Source organism: Glandiceps talaboti, chromosome 1 (assembly GCF_964340395.1).
Source record: "Glandiceps talaboti chromosome 1, keGlaTala1.1, whole genome shotgun sequence".
Lineage (NCBI taxonomy): Eukaryota > Metazoa > Hemichordata > Enteropneusta > Spengelidae > Glandiceps > Glandiceps talaboti.
Window position 1 is genome coordinate 11,033,288 of NC_135549.1, and position 20,826 is coordinate 11,054,113.

General features: G+C 34.6%; 2 protein-coding genes across 2 annotated transcripts; one reads left to right on the forward strand and one right to left on the reverse strand.

Moving 5' to 3' along the window:
• The first annotated feature begins 1,371 nt into the window (after positions 1-1,371).
• On the forward strand, positions 1,372-7,005 carry LOC144440931 (uncharacterized). The gene is made up of 5 exons (XM_078130403.1): positions 1,372-1,735; positions 3,435-3,640; positions 4,017-4,274; positions 4,838-4,926; positions 5,593-7,005. Exons 1-5 carry the CDS (start codon positions 1,378-1,380, stop codon positions 5,876-5,878), a joined length of 1,197 nt encoding a protein of 398 aa, XP_077986529.1. The 5' UTR covers positions 1,372-1,377; the 3' UTR covers positions 5,879-7,005.
• Positions 7,006-8,299: 1,294 nt separating this feature from the next.
• On the reverse strand, positions 8,300-11,939 carry LOC144432999 (epithelial sodium channel subunit alpha-like). The gene is made up of 6 exons (XM_078121314.1): positions 11,784-11,939; positions 11,183-11,284; positions 10,803-10,908; positions 10,398-10,473; positions 8,816-8,891; positions 8,300-8,446 (listed from the first exon to the last, which is right to left on the reverse strand). Exons 1-6 carry the CDS (start codon positions 11,937-11,939, stop codon positions 8,300-8,302), a joined length of 663 nt encoding a protein of 220 aa, XP_077977440.1.
• Positions 11,940-20,826: the final 8,887 nt, after the last annotated feature.

The window sequence follows — 20,826 nt, forward strand, 5'->3', positions numbered from 1 at the left end:
AATCCACATTACATTGTAAATGACCCAGCTTCAATATCCAATACGTTTCACTCTAGAGAGTATTCCTCTTATTATGACAAACACCTCAAATGAAATAAACACGATTATATAATAAACTGTAAGTTGCTAAAGTAATGCGGTTTTTTGAAAAATATTAAGCCGAGGAAAGTACGTGTGACCTCAGCCTGAGGTAGTCTGGTTGCCATGCTAACTGTGAGTGAACATATAAACCGTAACGATACTGTATAAGAACTAGATAAAGCCTGAGGGGGGCCTTGTCACTACGAGTCGCTAGACGAGTAGTTCATTGATCAGAAGTAAAATAATGGGGAATAATATAATTCATACGTCTTCAACTCAAGCATAATTCATGAAAAATCGAAAAAAATGGAATGTTTCGACATATTATCTCGAGCACCGCAAAACCATTGACGTAGACACTGGTTGTCGAACGACTAGGGTACATAATCCATATTTTCTGTTCAAATAACTTGGCTTGGGTATGGAAGCCGAGTTGTATCAGTGTTAGGTTTATACAGCGCAGAGCATGGGGTACTCAATACCCGAGACTCAATAGCAGATCGTGCATGTATCTATTACACGTAATATAGAATAGGGCTAGTTGAGGTAACTTTGGCTATGGCCATTATTTGTTATCGTCGATGCGGGTGGCGGGTGGGGTGGGGGTCAGGATGGTGTGCCATATGATGTAAACGTAGGCTACAGTTAGACATACAGTGCACAAGATTCATTCAACAACTTAAAAAAATAGGTTTTATATGAATATGAATACATTTGTATACCAAGGAGTACAGATCGAGAAAGTACAATGCACACTTCACCTATTCACTTATCATTTGGATTCAAAATTCATTATACTCTTATATTATTTATAGAAGTATGACATTTGGTCACTGGCATAGGCACTCGAATCAATATGTATGATTTAAAAAAAATGTATAGTGAATAAGAGAACAGTGATCACTATACATTTAAAAAAAATATCATACAGATTGATTCGAGTACCTGTGGTCATTGGGTTTGAAGTTTCTAAACTTTGATACATGTATTACACGTAAACTCATCGAGTTCATGATCGTTGATCTATCCAGTTTTTGCGGCATTTAATAGGGAGGTTCCGATTTGATTACGTTATACATACTCCTGCACAGAACTGTATATAACATATATAAATATATTATACGATATATTTGGGGTAGTGGCCTGTTTACTCGTACACAGAAACGCTACCGACCTTCGACCCGGTGTGTGAAAACGCCCCTTTAGATGTCTCTCTATTGATGACGTCGCGTCGACCAGCAAACATGGGTCAAAGGTACATACTGTACTAATCAGCGAAGCGAAGCCACCAGGAAGATGACATGGGATTCCCTTTGCGGTGGGGATCCCCAGCCCCAAGACATATGGACTGTCTACAAAATGAAACCTGTCAGTGAATTGAAGAAAACGATAATAGCGAAAATGGGACTTTATTTATCGGACAAGCACCTTATTGCTAACGGATGGGAAATCCTAGCCGAGACTCTCGGGTTGGAACCAGACGACATAATTCGCATTCGGCTTGAAGGTGGCAAAGATGGCAAGGTTGTGGGCGAAGTTATGCTTGAATGTTGGGCCAAGAAAGGACAAAGCAGTACCGTGAAAGTATTGGAAGACCATCTAATCGCTATTGATAGACCTGACGTGCTGCAAATACTCTATCAAAGTGCTTTCCGTGAGTAATAATTCCAGTTGCTCCATTTTTAGCGGGGTCGTTCAGGTTAACGAAATTAGTGTGACGTCATGATATAAGCATTTGATATAACTTCTACATAAGGAAGTAAAATGTGTTTTGAAAATCGAAATAATGTCACCAAATAAACAATGACACACCAAAATGTCCCTTGTGTTCAATAAACTTTCCTGAAGTTCTTAATATAAAAATCAAACGTGTTCATACAGGAAACGAATAATTTCCTTCCGTGTAGTAGTGTATCGCTTCAGAGCGGCCGACAGTATCACAACCACGTAAGCCGCGGCCAATAGATGAAAACGCAGCAAAAGCCGACATCCTCTATGTTTGACAATTTAATACGACCGTAAAAGGTAGATCGGGTTATCAAGATTTTCGGACGACATTATCGATATCCAGACTACCTGTGTACAAGGAGATTTAAAGATCTGACAGGAACGGGTGGAATTTACACATACTAGGTACCCGGATGTCCCAATGTCGCAAGGCTTATATCCACAGTCACTTGTGAGCTAAATTTATCTGTCTGATATGATACAAACTTTGCATTATTACATGTATTACTATAAGATATTTACGAATTTTCGAAAAATACCGTCACCAGTATGTTTGCACTTACAAATGATAGATTAAATGTAAAAATGATGAAGTTGGGAAACTGAGAGTGGATTAACCCATGGCATGATGTGTCAATCTTTTTCAACAATCCACCCATTTAAAATTTAAATCCAAAAGTCAGCAAATATAATGAAAAACGTAAGAACAAGAAAATCTGTTTTGATCAATGTTGTTGCAGATTAGTTGTCAGGTTTAGACAAATATTTTAAATTCAATGCCATGGGTGGTAATATTTTGGTTATATATTTGCTGGTTTTGAAATGAAATAGCTTGTTGAAATCAACATGTTACAGGGTTGATCACCTGCGGCTTCCCAATTTTATTGTTTTTGCAAACATCAGTGACAGTATTTGTTTAATATTCATAAATACCTAAATGCCATTATTTTAAATTGGACCATCCTTGAATAGAATATTAGCTCACAAGTGACTGTGGACTTATTGCAACAAATTTATGAAGTAGATAAAAAAAAGTGACAAAAATGTATGCTATTCTATATATGTTTCAAGCTAACTCAGAGTCTACAGGTTTTTTCAACAACAATTAATTTCACTAGTTATATGATAAAAAAAGACTATATTGTATATATTGTGTGGATTTCTAAGTTTAAATGTGAGTAATTCAAGTCGAGTATTATGATTTCTATTTGCTTTTATGTTACATGATTGTACATGTTAAATCGAAATATTTGTTAAAATTCATCACTTGTTTGTTTGAATGTGATTTGTATATGTTGTTGTCATGGCTCTGTTTGAAACTGACAGTTGTATTGGACAAGTAGTGTCAGCCGCATGATTTATGATGAGTTAATAATTACCTTTTGGCTTTGAATTGACATTGTATATGCATGATGTGTTTAATTTGATTCTCCTATCAAAATGTCCTTAGATAAGTCACAGCTAGTGCCTCTATTATAAATTATATAAATGAATAGAGGGACTGTGAAGAAGTAGAACCCCCCCCCCCCCTCAGAACCCACAAAAGCTGTTCTTTTAAATTTATTATACACAGAGGTAAATATAGTAACCCATGAATGTAACCAACTGTTTTATTTTTACTACAGCTGTGTGCCAATTAACTTGCTCAGTCAAGGACCAAGATATGACCTTTGACCTGCCACACCAAGGTCTTGTGGAGTCAGAGGAAGCTTCTTTGAGAGTGGCTTTAGAGGGACCTTTACAAAGATTTGGCTACAAAATAGATAATCTAGAAATACAACCAATATCTAATCGCAAAGTTGCATGGGCTGACAAAACCAGCAGCGTGAAGGTGAGAGAGCCAATTGAAATTATCTATTGTCTGAATAAGGGATTGATGTGTGTGAGAGGAATAGATTGGAAACAGAAATTTGCCAGTAGTGTATAAGTATACATTGGTCATTTTTTTTATGAACTTTCTATGTAAAATGGACAAATTCCACCAGAAATCTAGCTAAATCTCCTGCTTGGGAGAGGGTGAACAACTAAATTGATAATTGATGTACATGCTTTACAATGACAAGCCAAAAATGACATTTATTGGTTTTTGAGGAGTACCATACTGATAGTGTGTACAACAAGTTAATGACTGCCTTTGTATGCCTTTTAGAAATTTTTTGTAACATTGAAAAGTATTTCACTGTTTACTACTATTAATTAATCATCAGGGATGTCATTTGGTCTTGTATGTGAAACAACCTCTCAAGACAATGCAAGACAATAAGAAAGAAGATACAGAACCAATTGGCCAAACAAAAAAACAGGAAGAACTTGGCACGAACACCGATGAATGCAAAGATTCCATGGATAGTGATAGTGAATATGTTATACAAGATGTGGATAACATTAGCAATGGTGACCATGATTATGAAAATATGGACTTTCACTTGGGATGGCATCCTTTCCTTCCAGATATCAAGGAGGAGGTATTGCACTGTTCTAAATCTCTTCTTTTTGTGAAAATGTCTTTAGTAATTGTCAAATAGATTTTAGTTTTTAAGAAACCCCCAAAAATGGGGGGAGAGAGAGATAGAGAGAGAGAGAGAGAGAGAGAGAGAGAGAGAGAGAGAGAGAGAGAGAGAGAGAGAGAGAGAGAGAGAGAGACTGAGAGAGAGAGAGAGAGAGAGAGAGAGAGAGAGAGAGAGAGACTGAGAGAGAGAGAGAGAGAGAGAGAGAGAGAGAGATGGATGGATGGATGGATGGATGGATGAAGAGATGGACTGTTTTGCAGTATTACACACAATTGTGGTACTTGTATCAGTGCTATTGTCACCATGTTGTTCATTATGAATTCAACGGATAACATGTCTGCCAGAGAGTGAGATAACATTTTGGAATGAAAAATATATAATTAAACATTCATTTTACAATCTAATTAAAAAGACAGATGATGGTCAAGGAAGTAATTGAACTCATCAGTCAATCTTTTATCATTCTGATGTATTTGTGTTGACTTTGTTAATTCTATTTGTTTTGCTTTCCCCTTCAGATTATTAGGGTAATGGGAAGCTATATAAGAGCTGATGGTTACTACATTTTAAGAAAGACAAAGCACGGACATCATGCAATTAGTGTCACGTAAGTTCAGTTATTCTAAAAAGTGAACATAATGTAAAGGAAAAGTCCTATCAGACTGTTTCTACCTTTTAGTACCCCTGCAGTAATTATTGATATCAATATTTAAATCAGCTTTTGGCATTTTGGTAATTTACTCAACTTTGAAATCTTGCAAGCAGTGTAACATGTACATTGTATAGCCATGTTGGTGAAGGCAGAAATATGTAAGTCTGGCTGGACTTTTCCTTTACAATGTAAGTTGATAGCAGTAGTTAATACAAGTGAACTAAGGGTAGAAGTAGATCTGATTGGACTTTTTCTTTTTAAGTTGATAGCAGTAGTTAATACAAGTGTACTAAAGGCAGAAATAGTCTGACTGGATTTTTCTTTTGAATTGTTTATGATTTAATAATATTATATACGGTTCATTATTGCTATGAGTATGGTTAAATAGTTATTTTGATAATTTCACAACCAAACTTACTGGAAATATGGGTAATTATTTACTCAGTGGCCTAAACTTGAAAGAACATTGTCTTTTTGAAAGCAAAATTTATCATATTGATCACTGTCGTATGATGAAAGAACATAGTTGAATGATATTAGTGATACTGTTTGAAACATATCCAATAGTAGTCATAGTCTATAGAGCACTAATTCTCTTCTGGTTTCTCCATGCTTGTGTAGGTACCTTGGAAAGATAAAACATTTCAGGGTGTATAAGAAGAAAAATAATTGGTATATTTGGCGTAGTGGACCACGGAAAGATTCACTCCCCAATCTACTGATGTGGTATAAACAGAATCCATTACCACTGCACACTGACAGTGCAAGTGAAAATACTGAAACAGATGTCAGTGGTGAAGCTCCTCCTTTACCTCCAAGAGTTTCTTTGAAACTGAAGTATCCAGTGTGTGTAGATTTAGAACTGCAGGATTATCATAAAACAGTACATTTTGAGAACAACAGTTGACTTTTATAGCTCAGCAAAGACTACTTCACGAGCAGTTAAAATAAATGTGATGTACTGTATTGGACTTTAGAGTCAAGTGCTATACCAGCATTTTAACCATGTAGTACACAGGGTCCTTAAAAGCCAACTCTACATATAAAAAAGGGTTCGCCCAAGGTGACGTGCTCACAGAACTCACAGAACTCCTACAGTGCCTATGAAACTTAATTTTGAGGGTAGTACAAATTTTCTATCCCCTAATATTGTACTACAGTATTGTGAATATACAGGAAAGGAATCTGTCACTGTATGTTTTGAAATTTAATAGTTGCATATTGGGGACTGTATTCGTGAAAATATTGGCTTGATACAGGTTGGGAAGTTTCAAGAAACTGACCTGGGATTGAAAATGAACCCTTTAATTCAGTGAGATTCATATATCACATGGACTTATTTCATTTCCTGTATAGCCATCCTGGTAAAAATATTGCATACCATATTCATTCTTGAATACATATTGCTTGTCAAGTATTCCAGGATACCAACCTCAGAACTTTCCAGTTTTATCAGAGAAAGCTAGAAGTGAATATATGCAAGCAGATCAGAGCTTTTGACACTGTCTGAAAGAAGGTGCTTGTAATTCCATGAAAAAATCTTCCACACCACTCGGTTGACTGTCAGTAAATGTTTTAACACATTTATTGATAACTTTTTATATTCTCATGATGTCTAGGTATAATAGTCAAGTCAAGTTCAGTGTTTAATCTATGAACTCAAAAAACATTCCTTCATTTCAAGTTATTAGAATCACTGTCATTTTGAAATGCTGAAACTACTGGAACAGGTACAGAGGCCTATAGTTTTCCCAATATGAAGTACTACAGAGACACATAAATAGATACAAACACACACTCACACACACACGAATATAATAATAATAATAATGATGATGATAATAATGCGTACACACATACACACATCCACATCCATCCATACATACATACACATTCTTTCATTTATTCACTCATACATGTAAAGAGTTCTGAGATACCCGATATTACTGTAAATAACAATAATGAAAGTGTAAATTTTCTATTCTAAATGTATACTTTATTTTGATCTAAGAATTATTCTATTAGAATTATTGAGTGATGTCAACCATATATACATGTGTCATACATGTAACAGAATCTACAATATATATATATATATATATATATATATATATATATATATATATATATATATATATATATATAAATATATATATATATATATATATATATATATATATATATATATATATATATATATATATATATATATATATATATATATATATATATATATATATATATATATATATATATATATATATATATATATATATATATATATATATATATATATATATACCAGACATGTAGGTATAAAACATGTGCTTTAATTATCTACCAATGTAATGAACACCTCTCCCAAATGTGCCAAAACATGTAAAGTTTACAAGACTAGACATATCAAATCAAGCATACAAGTTCAAAAGCTAGTGATGTTATACATTGTCATAGTATTATCTTATATTATAAATAATTAATATTTGATGGAGTGGGAATATTATTTACACATCAAAAAGCGATATACAAATCTAGATTACTTTTATTATTGTGAGAACACTTTGTAAATTGGAAATACTTCATTGAAAAATTGTTTTATAGATGTGACAATCATACTTTATAAGATGGTATGATAGACTTTGTAGGACTAGCTCATTGTCTTTAATTGTAATTAAACTCCCATTTAGACCAGAGTTGTGTCTTTTGTGATATGTATGTATGTATGTATGTATGTATGTATGTATGTATGTATGTATGTATGTATGTTTAACCTCAGTCCATGTTATCTGTGTAGTGTTATCATTTAGTACATAACATGGATACCAGGTTAAACTTTATACCCTAAGCACAGCATAGGTTACTTAATGTGTACAATAACATGTATGTCAGGTTAACCTTCATGCCCCCAGCAGGGCATAGGTCAATTAAAGTTTGTTGATTTCCCTCATTGAAATAGATAACTAGGTTTTTTAATGTTTTGTTTTTCCCCTACAGTAATCTATTAACACCAACATATCGGTATGTACATCCATTCAGTTAACAACATAGCCCCCAACTAAATATGTCAACAGGTATATTATAAGCTGTTCATGTGTCCTTGGCATTTTGTTGTGATTGATACTGTCTTTTTGATCGAATTTCCTCGATGAAACATTGAAACTTTATTAATCTCCATGATGAACAATTTTCTCATAGGTTTCTGAAAATTCAGCTTATGAATGATTCATTACAGCGTTTAGCAAATCAAGAGAATTCATGTAAATTTAATATTTACACAGAGTAATAAGAAGTGTCGTCAAAACTATTCACTTCTCTCCATCCCATGATATTACCCTCTTATTATTTTTTTAGAATGTTCCTTTCGACACCAATGAAATGTATCGAACAAGAACTCAAAGAATTCCATGACTGTCACAATAGAAAGGCCAATCCACAAACCAAGGGCGCCACCAACGTCAGCCCACAGATTCCCTAACTGTGGAGAAAGTATATTATAGTCATGTTACTTCCACACCAACGAACAATACAAAACATAAAAACGATTTAAAAAAAAAAAAAAAAAATCGTCCCATGAAAATCTTCAATGGAAGATTTTTTTTCCAAATGGTACGTTTATATTCATTGTTCTCGAATGAGATAGTCCGTGTACCGGTTGATCGAAAAGAAAGATGGTATACACATCTTTTCCGAATTGGAAATACAATTCCAGTAAAATACATGTGATGACCTGAATTATCGCCATTTGACATGAGTCCAATCCCAAAACATCGAATGTTTAAAATGACGCACAATATCTGCTGAAACTCAATAAGAAGTGAACAGTAACAATTGAAATCGTACATACCGGATATGCTGGCTCCTCGTGAGTTTTCTTGAAATTCAGATCATGATAATAAATCTCTAGTTTTACAAGATTATCTCTGGAAGGGATTAAGATTTTAATATTAAAATATTAATGTTTTTATAGTACACACTAGTCTACGTGTACATGTATACTTTGTCTGCCGCTCTTAATCATCATATTTCTTCACATGGAGACTTTCTCACTAAAAACTGAAACAAACAAACAAACAAACACACACACACACACACACACACACACACAAAATTTCATATACCTGATATCTTTTTCGGTTTTCAAGCTCCAAGTTTTCCTGTTCATAGAGTGCACTGTCGGTAGGAGATTTTCCTATGAGGAGAGTATCAAAAGATAGGCAGAAATTGGTTAATGAACACGATTGCATTGAAATATTGTCTGAAAATGCGACCGTTTTCTGGAAAAAACGAAGGTTTATATTTATTTATCACAGAAAATGTATACAGATTAGTCTAGCTTCTCGACCGTCACGCTTCCGTCTGACATTATAAGCGGCCGAAGGTAGCATAACACCAAAGGTACTCATCGAGAGCGTTTGCGATGTGCGTCTTGAGTACTCTCATCCTGCGCTTTTGTTTTTGTTTAAATCGAAACCTTTTGATCTTGAGTTAAGCCGTCTTTACGTATGCATATATAATTTCATCTTTGTTGGTACATGTATGTATCTGTTTATACGCATGTATAGCTTGCTATGTAAACGTTCACGTCTCACAGCCTTCAAGATACCAGTGTATACTTAAAATATGAGAAAGGAGAGGTGGGTATTAAAAACATATCCATTTTACGTAATCTTCCAATCTTTTGCAAGCGCAAAGAGATCAAGAAAGCAATACACAATTTTTCATAGTTACATAAAAAGTTGCTTGTCCTAAAACAGATAGCTGACAGACAGTACTTACCACATATGACAGTGATGGCCAAGCAAAGTGGGAAATTGAATGTGGAAAATGTACCTCTCTAGATGGAGTAATGAAAGAAAGATAAGATATTAACAAATTTGTAGTTGGTTATACATTGTACAGAAATGGTGTTACTTTCATCAAAGCCGTGGTGACATTGAGCAATCGGTAGCATTTGCTCTATCCTGCATACTACTAGCCCACACGTGAATAACCTTTCTCACCATATAGTACTCACTACAAAATAGTTATGATTTGATAATATATCAACCAGTATAATGATAAATTATAGATCACAACACATTTCATTATTTCCAGTCACACTATTTTAAATGTCAATTTATGGCCCTAAACTCTGATGAAAGATAGGCATACATTATCCCAGTTCAATAAGGTTTCAACTAAGTATCATAACAGCTATCGCTAACATAACCAAAACACCATGCATTAGACAGGATGGCTGCTATAAGGCGTGTGAGTAACACCACAACACGAAACCTTTACTGTCAAAAGACATTAATTCGACGTCTTCTGACTCCCATACACACAAACACGAAAAGAAAAACCCATGCAACGATACCAAGTCTACGGACATAACCGAAAAAACCCGAAACATACTATAGCCATATGTAGAACAATGTCAAACTTACCGGCAGGGAATCAAACAATCGCAGCCTGTTAACATATTCAACCGATAAAGGTGGTGCATGAGTTGTTTGCATAGATCTGGTGAAATTAAATAAGACATATGACACAGTTAGGATAAACCAATTGAATAAATGGAATTATTTAACAATCTAACCTCATTGCTTATGTTACCAACATTTTATGAAATTACTCAAATCAAATAAAAACGAGTATGAGCTCACGTTTCCACCTTAATTAATGTATTTTATTCACAGTGTGGTTTCGATATCTTTATTTTTTCAAAATCACGGAAGCCCGCCAGCTACAACAGGTTTTATAACGTGAAGTTATAGTGAGAAACAATGCTGAGAGGTGTACTATACAAATATATTTTGAAAAGACTCTGCATAGGTAAGTATTACACATACCTTGTGTTTTATTTAATACACTGCATCTTGGCAGGTCCTTTATGGTGCGGGCAACACAGCCACATTTATTATACAAATATTCTTCTAGGCAGTTCTTTTGACACGCCTATTGAAAATAATGCATGCCATTAAATTGGTTTATTAAAGTTTACAACTACTTCGTCCAAATGACAAGTGGTGCCATACAGTTGATTTACAAATAACAAACGATCAAACAGACAGACAAACAAACAAACAAACAAACAAACATACAATCATACAAACAAACAAACAAACAAACAAACAACAGCAGCAAACAACTGCAGCACAAGTGGTTTGGCTTCCCTTCAGAATTAAGATTTTTGCATACCAGACGTCTGCAAATTTAATTAATATCTTACCAATAATGAGTATCGTAATGGTTCGTCTCGTGGCAAAGACGACTCTACCGTTTCTTGGTTTGTACAGTTGGAGTATTTTCCTCCAATTCGTTGGTCTACACTCTAGCAAACAGAAAACAAATATATAAAAAGGTAATTTCACTACTACTAAAAAATATACCATTAATATTTTACATACTAGTAATACGAAATCCCTGGAATCTTTTATGGAAACTAAACGAAAAGCAGAAAATTTTAAAAAAATTCTGACGACGCATTCACTCTCTGAAAGTATTGGCGGAGTGAGAAATTGGGTGAACCAAAGACAAAAAACAAACAAACAGCAAACAAACAGACAGACAGACAGACAGACAGAGATGAACGGACAGACAAAAAGAAACATGGTAGAGGCAGGGGGTTAAGACAGAGAAATAAAAAAGTGTAGAAATTGGAAAAACCAAGAAAAGGAAGCATAGACTATAGATGGCAAGGTATGGACTAGGAGAGGGCCTTTGAGTGTGATGGACTATAAATAGATGGCAGGGTATAGACTCGTAGAGGGCCATTCAAGTATTCTATTTCCAACACGAAAGTAACATATACTTTGAATGACTATAATCACCTTTTCAATTCCAAGGGAAGTTTTCATTCCTGGAGGAACATCGATTCCTTCATCTCCCGGAAATATCGTTGTATTTTGGTCATGGATAAGAACACGCAAACCAGCAGCCTGGCCATACAAACTGATATACTCATTCTGTTCAATGTACAAAACCATCTCTAAACCTGAATAGGTAAATAAACTTTAATGTCATTCAAGAATCTGTTCATGTATTAATGTACCATACAGAACACAGAACGCATCAAACACACACTCAGTAACTATTCAAACTGATTGTAATGCCAGAATACAGAGTAACAGTTTGAAGTTCGTTCACTTTGGAATGCTTTAATATGGCCTGTTCAAAATATCAAATATAACAGACTTGCGGAAGTCATTCATGGTTTATAGCATTAACTGCAACTTTGATAAGGATAACGGAAAGTTTACACATTTACATACTAGTTCGTACGATGGAATCGGTCGCCTAAACCGGTCAACAAATACTACTCATCTAATGTTCCGACATATCAATTTTACAACCAAACGCCGTATATGGCTAGATATCCAGCACATACAGTGTATATAGGTAACCTTGGCAACGTGTAATACTGTCATAGTTAATTCTATTAATATAATATGACATTTATATAATTTTTAGATTAACGGATATTTCATTTCCGGCGTCCAGTCGGTTTTGGTCTGATTAAAGACATGTTTCAAAAGACCTACACTTCTTGAAAAAATTATCGGATTCATTACCGTTAGAAGCTCCAGGTCTCGTCGTGAACAATGGGTCGATTTTCTTGGCGTGGTTAAATGTGTAACAATTGCCGTAAATATCATTATGAAACCTAACGAAATCACTGTAGAGATAGATCAATAAATGAATAAAATAAATAAATGTGTTGATATATTATATCGATAAGATTTAGTATTGAAAGTGGCATACATGTTTTGACTTCATAACAATCGAAGAAAAAATGACATCATTATGTAGTAGCCAATATTGCTCTATATCTGTGTGTGTGTGTGTGTGTGTGTGTGTGTGTGTGTGTGTGTGTGTATGTATGTGTGCGTGCGTGCGTGCGTGCGTGCGTGCGTGCATGTATGTATGTATGTATGTATGTATGTATGTATGTATGTATGTATGTATGTGTGTGTGTATGTGTGTGTGTGTGTGTGTGGGTGTGTGTGTATGTATGTATGTATGTATGTATGTATGTATGTATGTGTGCGTGCGTGCGTGCGTGCGTGCGTGCGTATGTATGTATGTATGTATGTATGTATGTATGTATGTATGTATGTGTGTGTGTGTGTATGTATGTATGTATGTATGTATGTATGTATGTATATATGTATGTATGTATGTATGTATGTATGTATGTATGTATGTATGTATGTATGTATGTATGTATGGTCTTACAAATGTTAACCAATGTGTCATATTGATTTCATTTTACGCGAATATGTTTTGATTTACCTGGTGTTGCACATCATATCAACAAATTTACAGTGTATTAACATATCTTCTATTTGGTGTCCGTATTGTCGAATCTCATCTGCAGTTAACTTCAGCACACCTCTAAGATCACTCAAGTCTGGTTGGTTACTGGTTATAAAAAACTGTGACCACGTGAGTGGGTCTTCTGACGAAATCAGGTCAAAATTTGGATCACGGTAAATTTGTTCTTTAAACGTTTTATATAGATTCTCGTCTGTTGTGATGGAGAGAAATTTCTCATTCCACTTTGGGTCATCAAACACGTTTACTTCTACACAGGAAAGTTAGAAAGATATCCATAATAGAAACTGTAATGGTGTGAATTATTATGTAAAATGTATGAACTTAAGAGATATAGTGACAATGCAGTGACAGGAAAGAGAGCATACGTCAATGTAATGTTATTGGTATCAATCAATATTCCTATTTTCCAAATGTTACAGGGAACATCGCACATCCTTGTGCCAGGGTATGGCCACATTCTAGTGTTAGGAAGAGGAACTACATCCATGCAGCAGCTATTACAGGCCTTTATAAACAGTATTTTCCACACCCCTGCTTCATGGCTGTGAAAGTATGCCCGTTACATGGATGTGCATATCACCTCTGTGCCAGGATTGTTTTGCACATAACTGAGCTCGGCATACCCAGTACACCAAGTCATGTTGAAACCATGTTCTAACTGCCTTTTTGTTCATATCCAACCAGCATTGCCCACACAGCCGGTACATGGCTGTGGAAAAAACTTGTGTACAGGGTTGTTATAAAAACCTGTGGTGCCTTGCTATTTCTCACACCCATGTTACGTGGATGTTGGCATACCAGTTAACACATCTGTCAAATCTAAGTTTGTAACATCTATGTTTTGGCCAGAGCTGGACAACTTACATGGCCATTTTTCACATAGCTGGTACAGCCACTGTAGCTCCATAGGGTGTGTACAGCTATATGCACAACACAGTCCTAGATGTATGATGTGATCGAACTTTAGGACCTTCTTCTCCACAATTGCTCTGTTTAGACTCGAGGGCATTCACGGCACCAGCCACAAGATATGCCCACCCCTGTTTATGTAATTTACCACAAATATTGATATATGGAAAATCAGAATATCCTTGAAATAGGAATCTAGATTGACTTACTCGGGTAAACACAGCCATCTTCGTCAGTGCCATTAATACAGTCATTAATTCGGTCACAAACCTTCGCTTTGGAAATGCACGCGGAGGAAGAATCGTCTTTTCTAATGTAGCTACACGCATGCTTGTTTTCTGGACAGGTTACATTTGAAACTGTGTTTAATGAGTAAAAGCAGACATGTCAACATTGCACACTAAGTTTTGAAATTAATACAAACAAACAACCAACCAACCAACCAACCAACGGACAAATCAATCAACCAACCATCAAACAAACAAACAAACAAACAAACAAACAAACAAACAAACAAACAAACAAACAAACAAACGCAATGATTGAATGAAGACCGACATATAATGTGAGCCACCCCTGTTCATGTTATTTCATACATTTTCACAACTCCATACGACGTCATCAAGTGCCAAGCCGGATCAAAGAAGGTCAGTTCACAGGTTTCCAACCCGTACAACGTCAGGCTACTAGCTATAAAGCGTCTCGGGTATAAGGAAACATTGAATAATATCATACTGCATCAAACTGTATGCTTCAATTTACCAAATTGGAAATAAAGGAACATTGGATAATAACTGATTGATGGAACACAGAATAATTGTTTACCTGGTAAACTGTAGTTTAGAGTGAAGTTGACGCTGGTTAAAGTCATATAGTATCCAGTAGATATTAAAGGATAGGTAGATAAGATTAGGGAGTCATTAAATGGTGAACTAACCTTCAATTGGACAGTCTATTTCATCCGACCCATCAGCACAGTTCATTAAAACATCACATACATAGTCCTTTGGTATACATTGAGTATTGTTACAACTAAATTCATTGTCATCACACGCTCCTGATGAAAGGTGAAAGATAAGATGAAACGTGAATATATTTGATACAGTACAGTACAGTCAAGATTTAAAGAATTAAGAATCAAGAATTCTAATCAAGAATTAAAATCACTGTTAAAAATCGTTATTCTAATGTCTGCTTTGAAAGAGTTAATGTAACAGTTGATCTATTTAAGAATATCAATATGATGATTTCTATTGACAATATCGTTAAAATACTCTTGAATTCGAATAAACGGACAAAGACACTAATTCTGGGATGAGGCGGCTTGAAAGTTGACACAGACCTACCTATTAAAACAAATTGCTGAAGTAACATTTTTACAATTATGCAAACTATGCAATGACTTTCTAAATATTTGATTGGTTGTTCCTTTACATATATGTACATATGTGGTATATGTATACATATACATATACATATAAAGGTAAACAAAAAACAAAAAACAAAAAACAAACAAACAAACAAACAAACAAACAAACAAACAGACATACATACATACATACATGCAGATAGATAGATACTAGATAGATACATGGATAGATAGGTAGATAGATACTAGATAGGGGATAGATAGATACTAGATAGACAGATAGGTATATATATATATATATATATATATATATATATATATATATATATATATATATATATATATATATATATATATATATTCAACGTGAATCACGAATTCATGAATCAAAGTAGTTATATTATCATGAGGGTGCATTGTAATATCAATACCATGTTATTTAATCAGTCAAGCAACTTACTGTATGTGCAATTGATTTCATCACTTCCGTCCCCACAATTGTCAAAGAAATTACAAACATATGTGTCGTTGTTTGGTAAGCAATTTCCGTTGTCACATTCGAACATGTCTTCTGGACACCTTTGACCTGATAGGTATAGAGTACATAAAACAACCGATACTTACCTGGCAGTAATCACATCGTCACTATTTAAAAATGATTATGGCATGTGTTGTTCATGCCGCCATCTCTCTAATCGATCAGAATATGTATTTTAAGCTTGGGCCTCAAGTAGTGAGAACTTTAAAGTCAGTATGGCAGCTATGTTATATCCATATCTCTGTATAATACATCATAAGTAATGTTCAACACCTTGTCAATTGAACAGTACACCAACGACTCCTGCCCAACTCTTTACCCTGCATATTTAGATATACTCAATGACGAATTCACTGACCGACATTGACCTGTTCCATGAATGGCCTAGATGCAATGTGTATACATTATGTTATATGTATTCTGATAGCATACCATCAGCATATCATGACACTTTCTCTATAGGAGAATAGTATACACTATCAAATACATTCTATGCTGCACAAATAATTTTGACGTGTCACACTACTTCCAAGTGAATACGACTCTATGGTGATCACAGTTGGATCAACCATGTTCAGTTACCATCGAATGGATTTGGATATTCATAATAATTAAAAACGTCATATATTTCTCTGTAAATGAGCACATTTGATGACATCTAAATGTACAAACAGGTCATGATAATTTATAGATATATTTTTAGATGCAACATTAATATTTCAAATAACGGTAGGTGATAAGGACATCACACCCACAATGTCCTGATTCATCTTCTGTTCAATAGACTCTGACATACGAACACCTGACTACAAATACGGGCATGGTCCGAAAACTTCATACAATCATATCTTGTACAAAATCTAGTTTAATACCTTCTGTTTTATAACAGCCTCTTTCATCGGCATAATTTCCACAGTCGTCATTTTTATTGCAGACAAGGTAAGGTTTCAGACATCGCATCAAATAAACGTCGGATGCGTCATTTACACTTGAACACGGAATGTCTCCATCCATACACATGCCACCATAAGCTAGAAAAAGATATCAACATCATTTTAAAAGTTTGTTCCAGAGTTACATGTGGTTTTAAGTGTACTTTAGGGCAAATCATTTTGTATTAGAAGTGCAAGAAACTTGGCCTTACAGACTGGTGATAGAGAAGAGAAAAGAAACACTTACTTTCGTAATAACCAGCGAATAGATTTGGTTGGCCCAATTCCCAGTGCTGGGTGTTTGCAATTGCCGATTTTCGTATTCTGTTAGCATTACATAGGGTCACTGCTGGAAACATTAACGTCGTACTAGTTTCCAAATCTATGACAACATTTACCGGGTAGAGAACATACCCGACTATCAAGGTACTCATATGGTAGGAACATCCACCAAATACTCCCAGGACAATCAGAAACCAGACGAACCGACGAAATGATTTAGACGCTGCCAGTCGATAGAGACCGTGTGCTGTGCTATTTAAGGCGTACTGTTTTACGATGCCGCCACAACTTTTGCCATCCAAGTCAGACCTGTTGTCATTTTCTTTGTTTAATTCCCGTAGATTGTCGGCAGTAACACGCCACCAATCTTTTCTTAGATGAGACCAGTCTTGTCTCATACTTAAACTACCATTCCTGTAACGGATTTGATTGAACACATAAGTTTCCACACCCAAATGGAACAATGAATACTGTAATATTGAAATACTATGCACAAACCATGGCCATTTTTACCGAATTTACAAAAAGTTGCTCTGATGATGTGAAAAGAAATACAACAAATAGAAAGACGTGACAAAAAACCAAACAAATATAAAACACAACCACACAAACAAACATGGGTGGGTGGGTTAATAGCTTAATAGCGGGTGAATGTATAAATGGAAATGCACATATAATGGAAGAAACTAAATCACAGAGTTGCATGACAACAAATGCATGAGTAGAAAGTTAACTATAAATACAATAGGTTCATAGAATAGTTTCAATTTATTAGAAAAATTTGGTTAGAACCAACAATTGGAAGACAATACTTACTCATTTGCCCGATATAAACTGTCACTCCATTGTGTCTTCCCAAATGGAGATAGAAAGAAAACATCACTCCTTTCTCTTGGATAAGTCATCTGTTACTATAATATGACTGACAACGAGTGTGATGACAATTGTTTGAATACTCAATTTAACCCTGAATACTCTGTGTATCAAACACGACGAAGTAAGCATATACCCGGATGTTTCAAAACATGTTACTAATTATATCTCTTATGCAAATTTAAACATCATTACTGGTTATATGAGTGTTTCCTGGTCAATGCGAGGACCAATGACACGCACCCTTCTGACTGTCTAGTGACATGTCAACAGGCTGTTTATCTTAATGCAAATTGTTATTTAAATTAACACACAAAATGTTAACAAGCAACTTCTACAATTTTACGATAGACGATTCTGCATCTTAAAAAACTAAAGAACTCATCCGTCTATTTCATCAAGTGGCTATATATTATGTATTCTTTCTATTACTAAATTTAAGATTATTTTATGTGGTTTTTGTTTTGTATACCAACAAACCTGAAATTTGAAACGAAGAAATGTCGTTATTTTTATGAATAAGATTTACTGGAAATGTAGTCCAAATACTTGTTTTGACGAGTTACTCACGGTAAGGGAGCGTTCAATAATACAAGTGCATGGAGGATAGGAGAATTAAGGATTGGGTCAGATTTTACAAATCGGTTCTCCGGGAAGGACAACATGTAAGATTTTAATAATAGTTGCATTTTCTTGTGAGTTTGGCACATCCCACCACTGCCACCGTTGGACCGTAATATCTACGTGTTTTAGAGAAGCAACATTGAAGGAAAGTCACATTTTACGTAACAGACCGTGCTTGGTTTCCCCTGGCCTTCCCCATTGTAATTACTGAAGGCCCCTAAAATAACTCATCATACGTAAACAGTTACTGTACCAATATGAGGGTATGTGTTTGTATATTGAAAAATACACATTGTGATGTTACTGTAAACAGAGATTGAATCGAATACATTAAAAATCTCACCAGCTCGAGGATTACCTACTTATATGGGCTGCATATTTTCTATGTATCAGATTTAAACGAATGCCTCCCGTAAGGGTAAACCATAGGATTTTGCTCCTACACATATTGTTGGAATGTATTCTTATTAAGATATTGCCTAATTACCGAAAATTATTAATGAAGCACATTGATCATTAAAAATAAAAACTGTCAGCGGCTTTATAGGATTTGTGTGCTTTGTTATGGTTGATGTCTGTGCCAAATTATATTGAATTTGAAACTTGCATTCTTAATATATAGCCTAATTACCAAAATCCATTTATTATGCAAATTACTCATTAAAACTAAACAGACTGTATTCTAGGACGTTCATGCTTACTATTGTTGTTGTATGTACCAAATTTTGTGGAATTTGAAATATGTATTCTTTATAGTTATGACTTAATTAGTGAACATAGTTAATTATGCAAATATATATATATATATATATATATATATATATATATATATATATATATATATATATATATATATATATATATATATATATATATATATTTATAACTCGGTGAGTATCAATCTGCTATAAGACAGTGCTCTATACCGCAGTGGCAGAGCGTAATACTATAGTTTTGGTAGTACTGGAACTCTTTCTTGGGTGTAACTCGGAGTTTCACGCATATTGCGATCATCAGACACCTGCAAATTACTAATTAAAAATATAAGCTACTTCAACAAGCTGTACAGCTGGTATACGATAATGTATACACCAAATTATACTGAATTTGAAGTTTGCATTATTAAGATGTATCCTAATCACTAAAACCATTAATTATGCAAATGACAAATTAATCTTAATTGACTGTTTACCAAAATCTAAATAGTTTTGTGTTTAGCATATGGAAGATATATAACAATTTTCATTTGAATCGGTACTGTAGTTTTTGAGGTGTCGTGTCCACAGAAAGACAAACACACACACACACACACACACAGATACACACACACACACACACACAGATACACACACACACACAGATGTATGTTAAACGTAACACTCCTTTACGAGAGATAAAATTACATGTAAGACTTTTCGTTCAATTCATCTGTTGAAAAAGTTGGAAAAAATTTAGTATACCAACATATACTTTGAAATACCATTCATTGGCATCGCAACAGTAGAATTTGGAACTTGTCTTTATTTCCAATTCCTTTATTGACGTTTATATTGGAAAACAACTTGGCCATTAGATGTCATGGGTTCAAATATTTGCTAATAATGATGGCCCGACTTTCTTCTTTCTTTAACTGATTCTTGTAAATCCGAAGTACTGACCTGTTGTCAATTTGTCGAATGAATTGTAAGCATTCGGAGAAGTCACTCAAAATGATTTATTAAAACTGCATTTTCGAAATCTTAGATTTTGAGTCCCCAACGTACATTAAACATTAATTTTCCCTTCTGCGAATATTGTTAAAAGTACTAAATTGTGACCTATTGCAAGTGTACGTGTACGTGTACGTGTACGTGTACGTGTACGTGTACGTGTACGCGTACGCGTACGTGAGTTCATATTTTGTTGACCGTTGTTAAAGTTCGTGGAATATTTGCTCTCATATTCTTGAAACTAAGAAATGGGAATGACTTCCTTTCCCAAACAAAATAGTATTGGTATGTTGTTATATC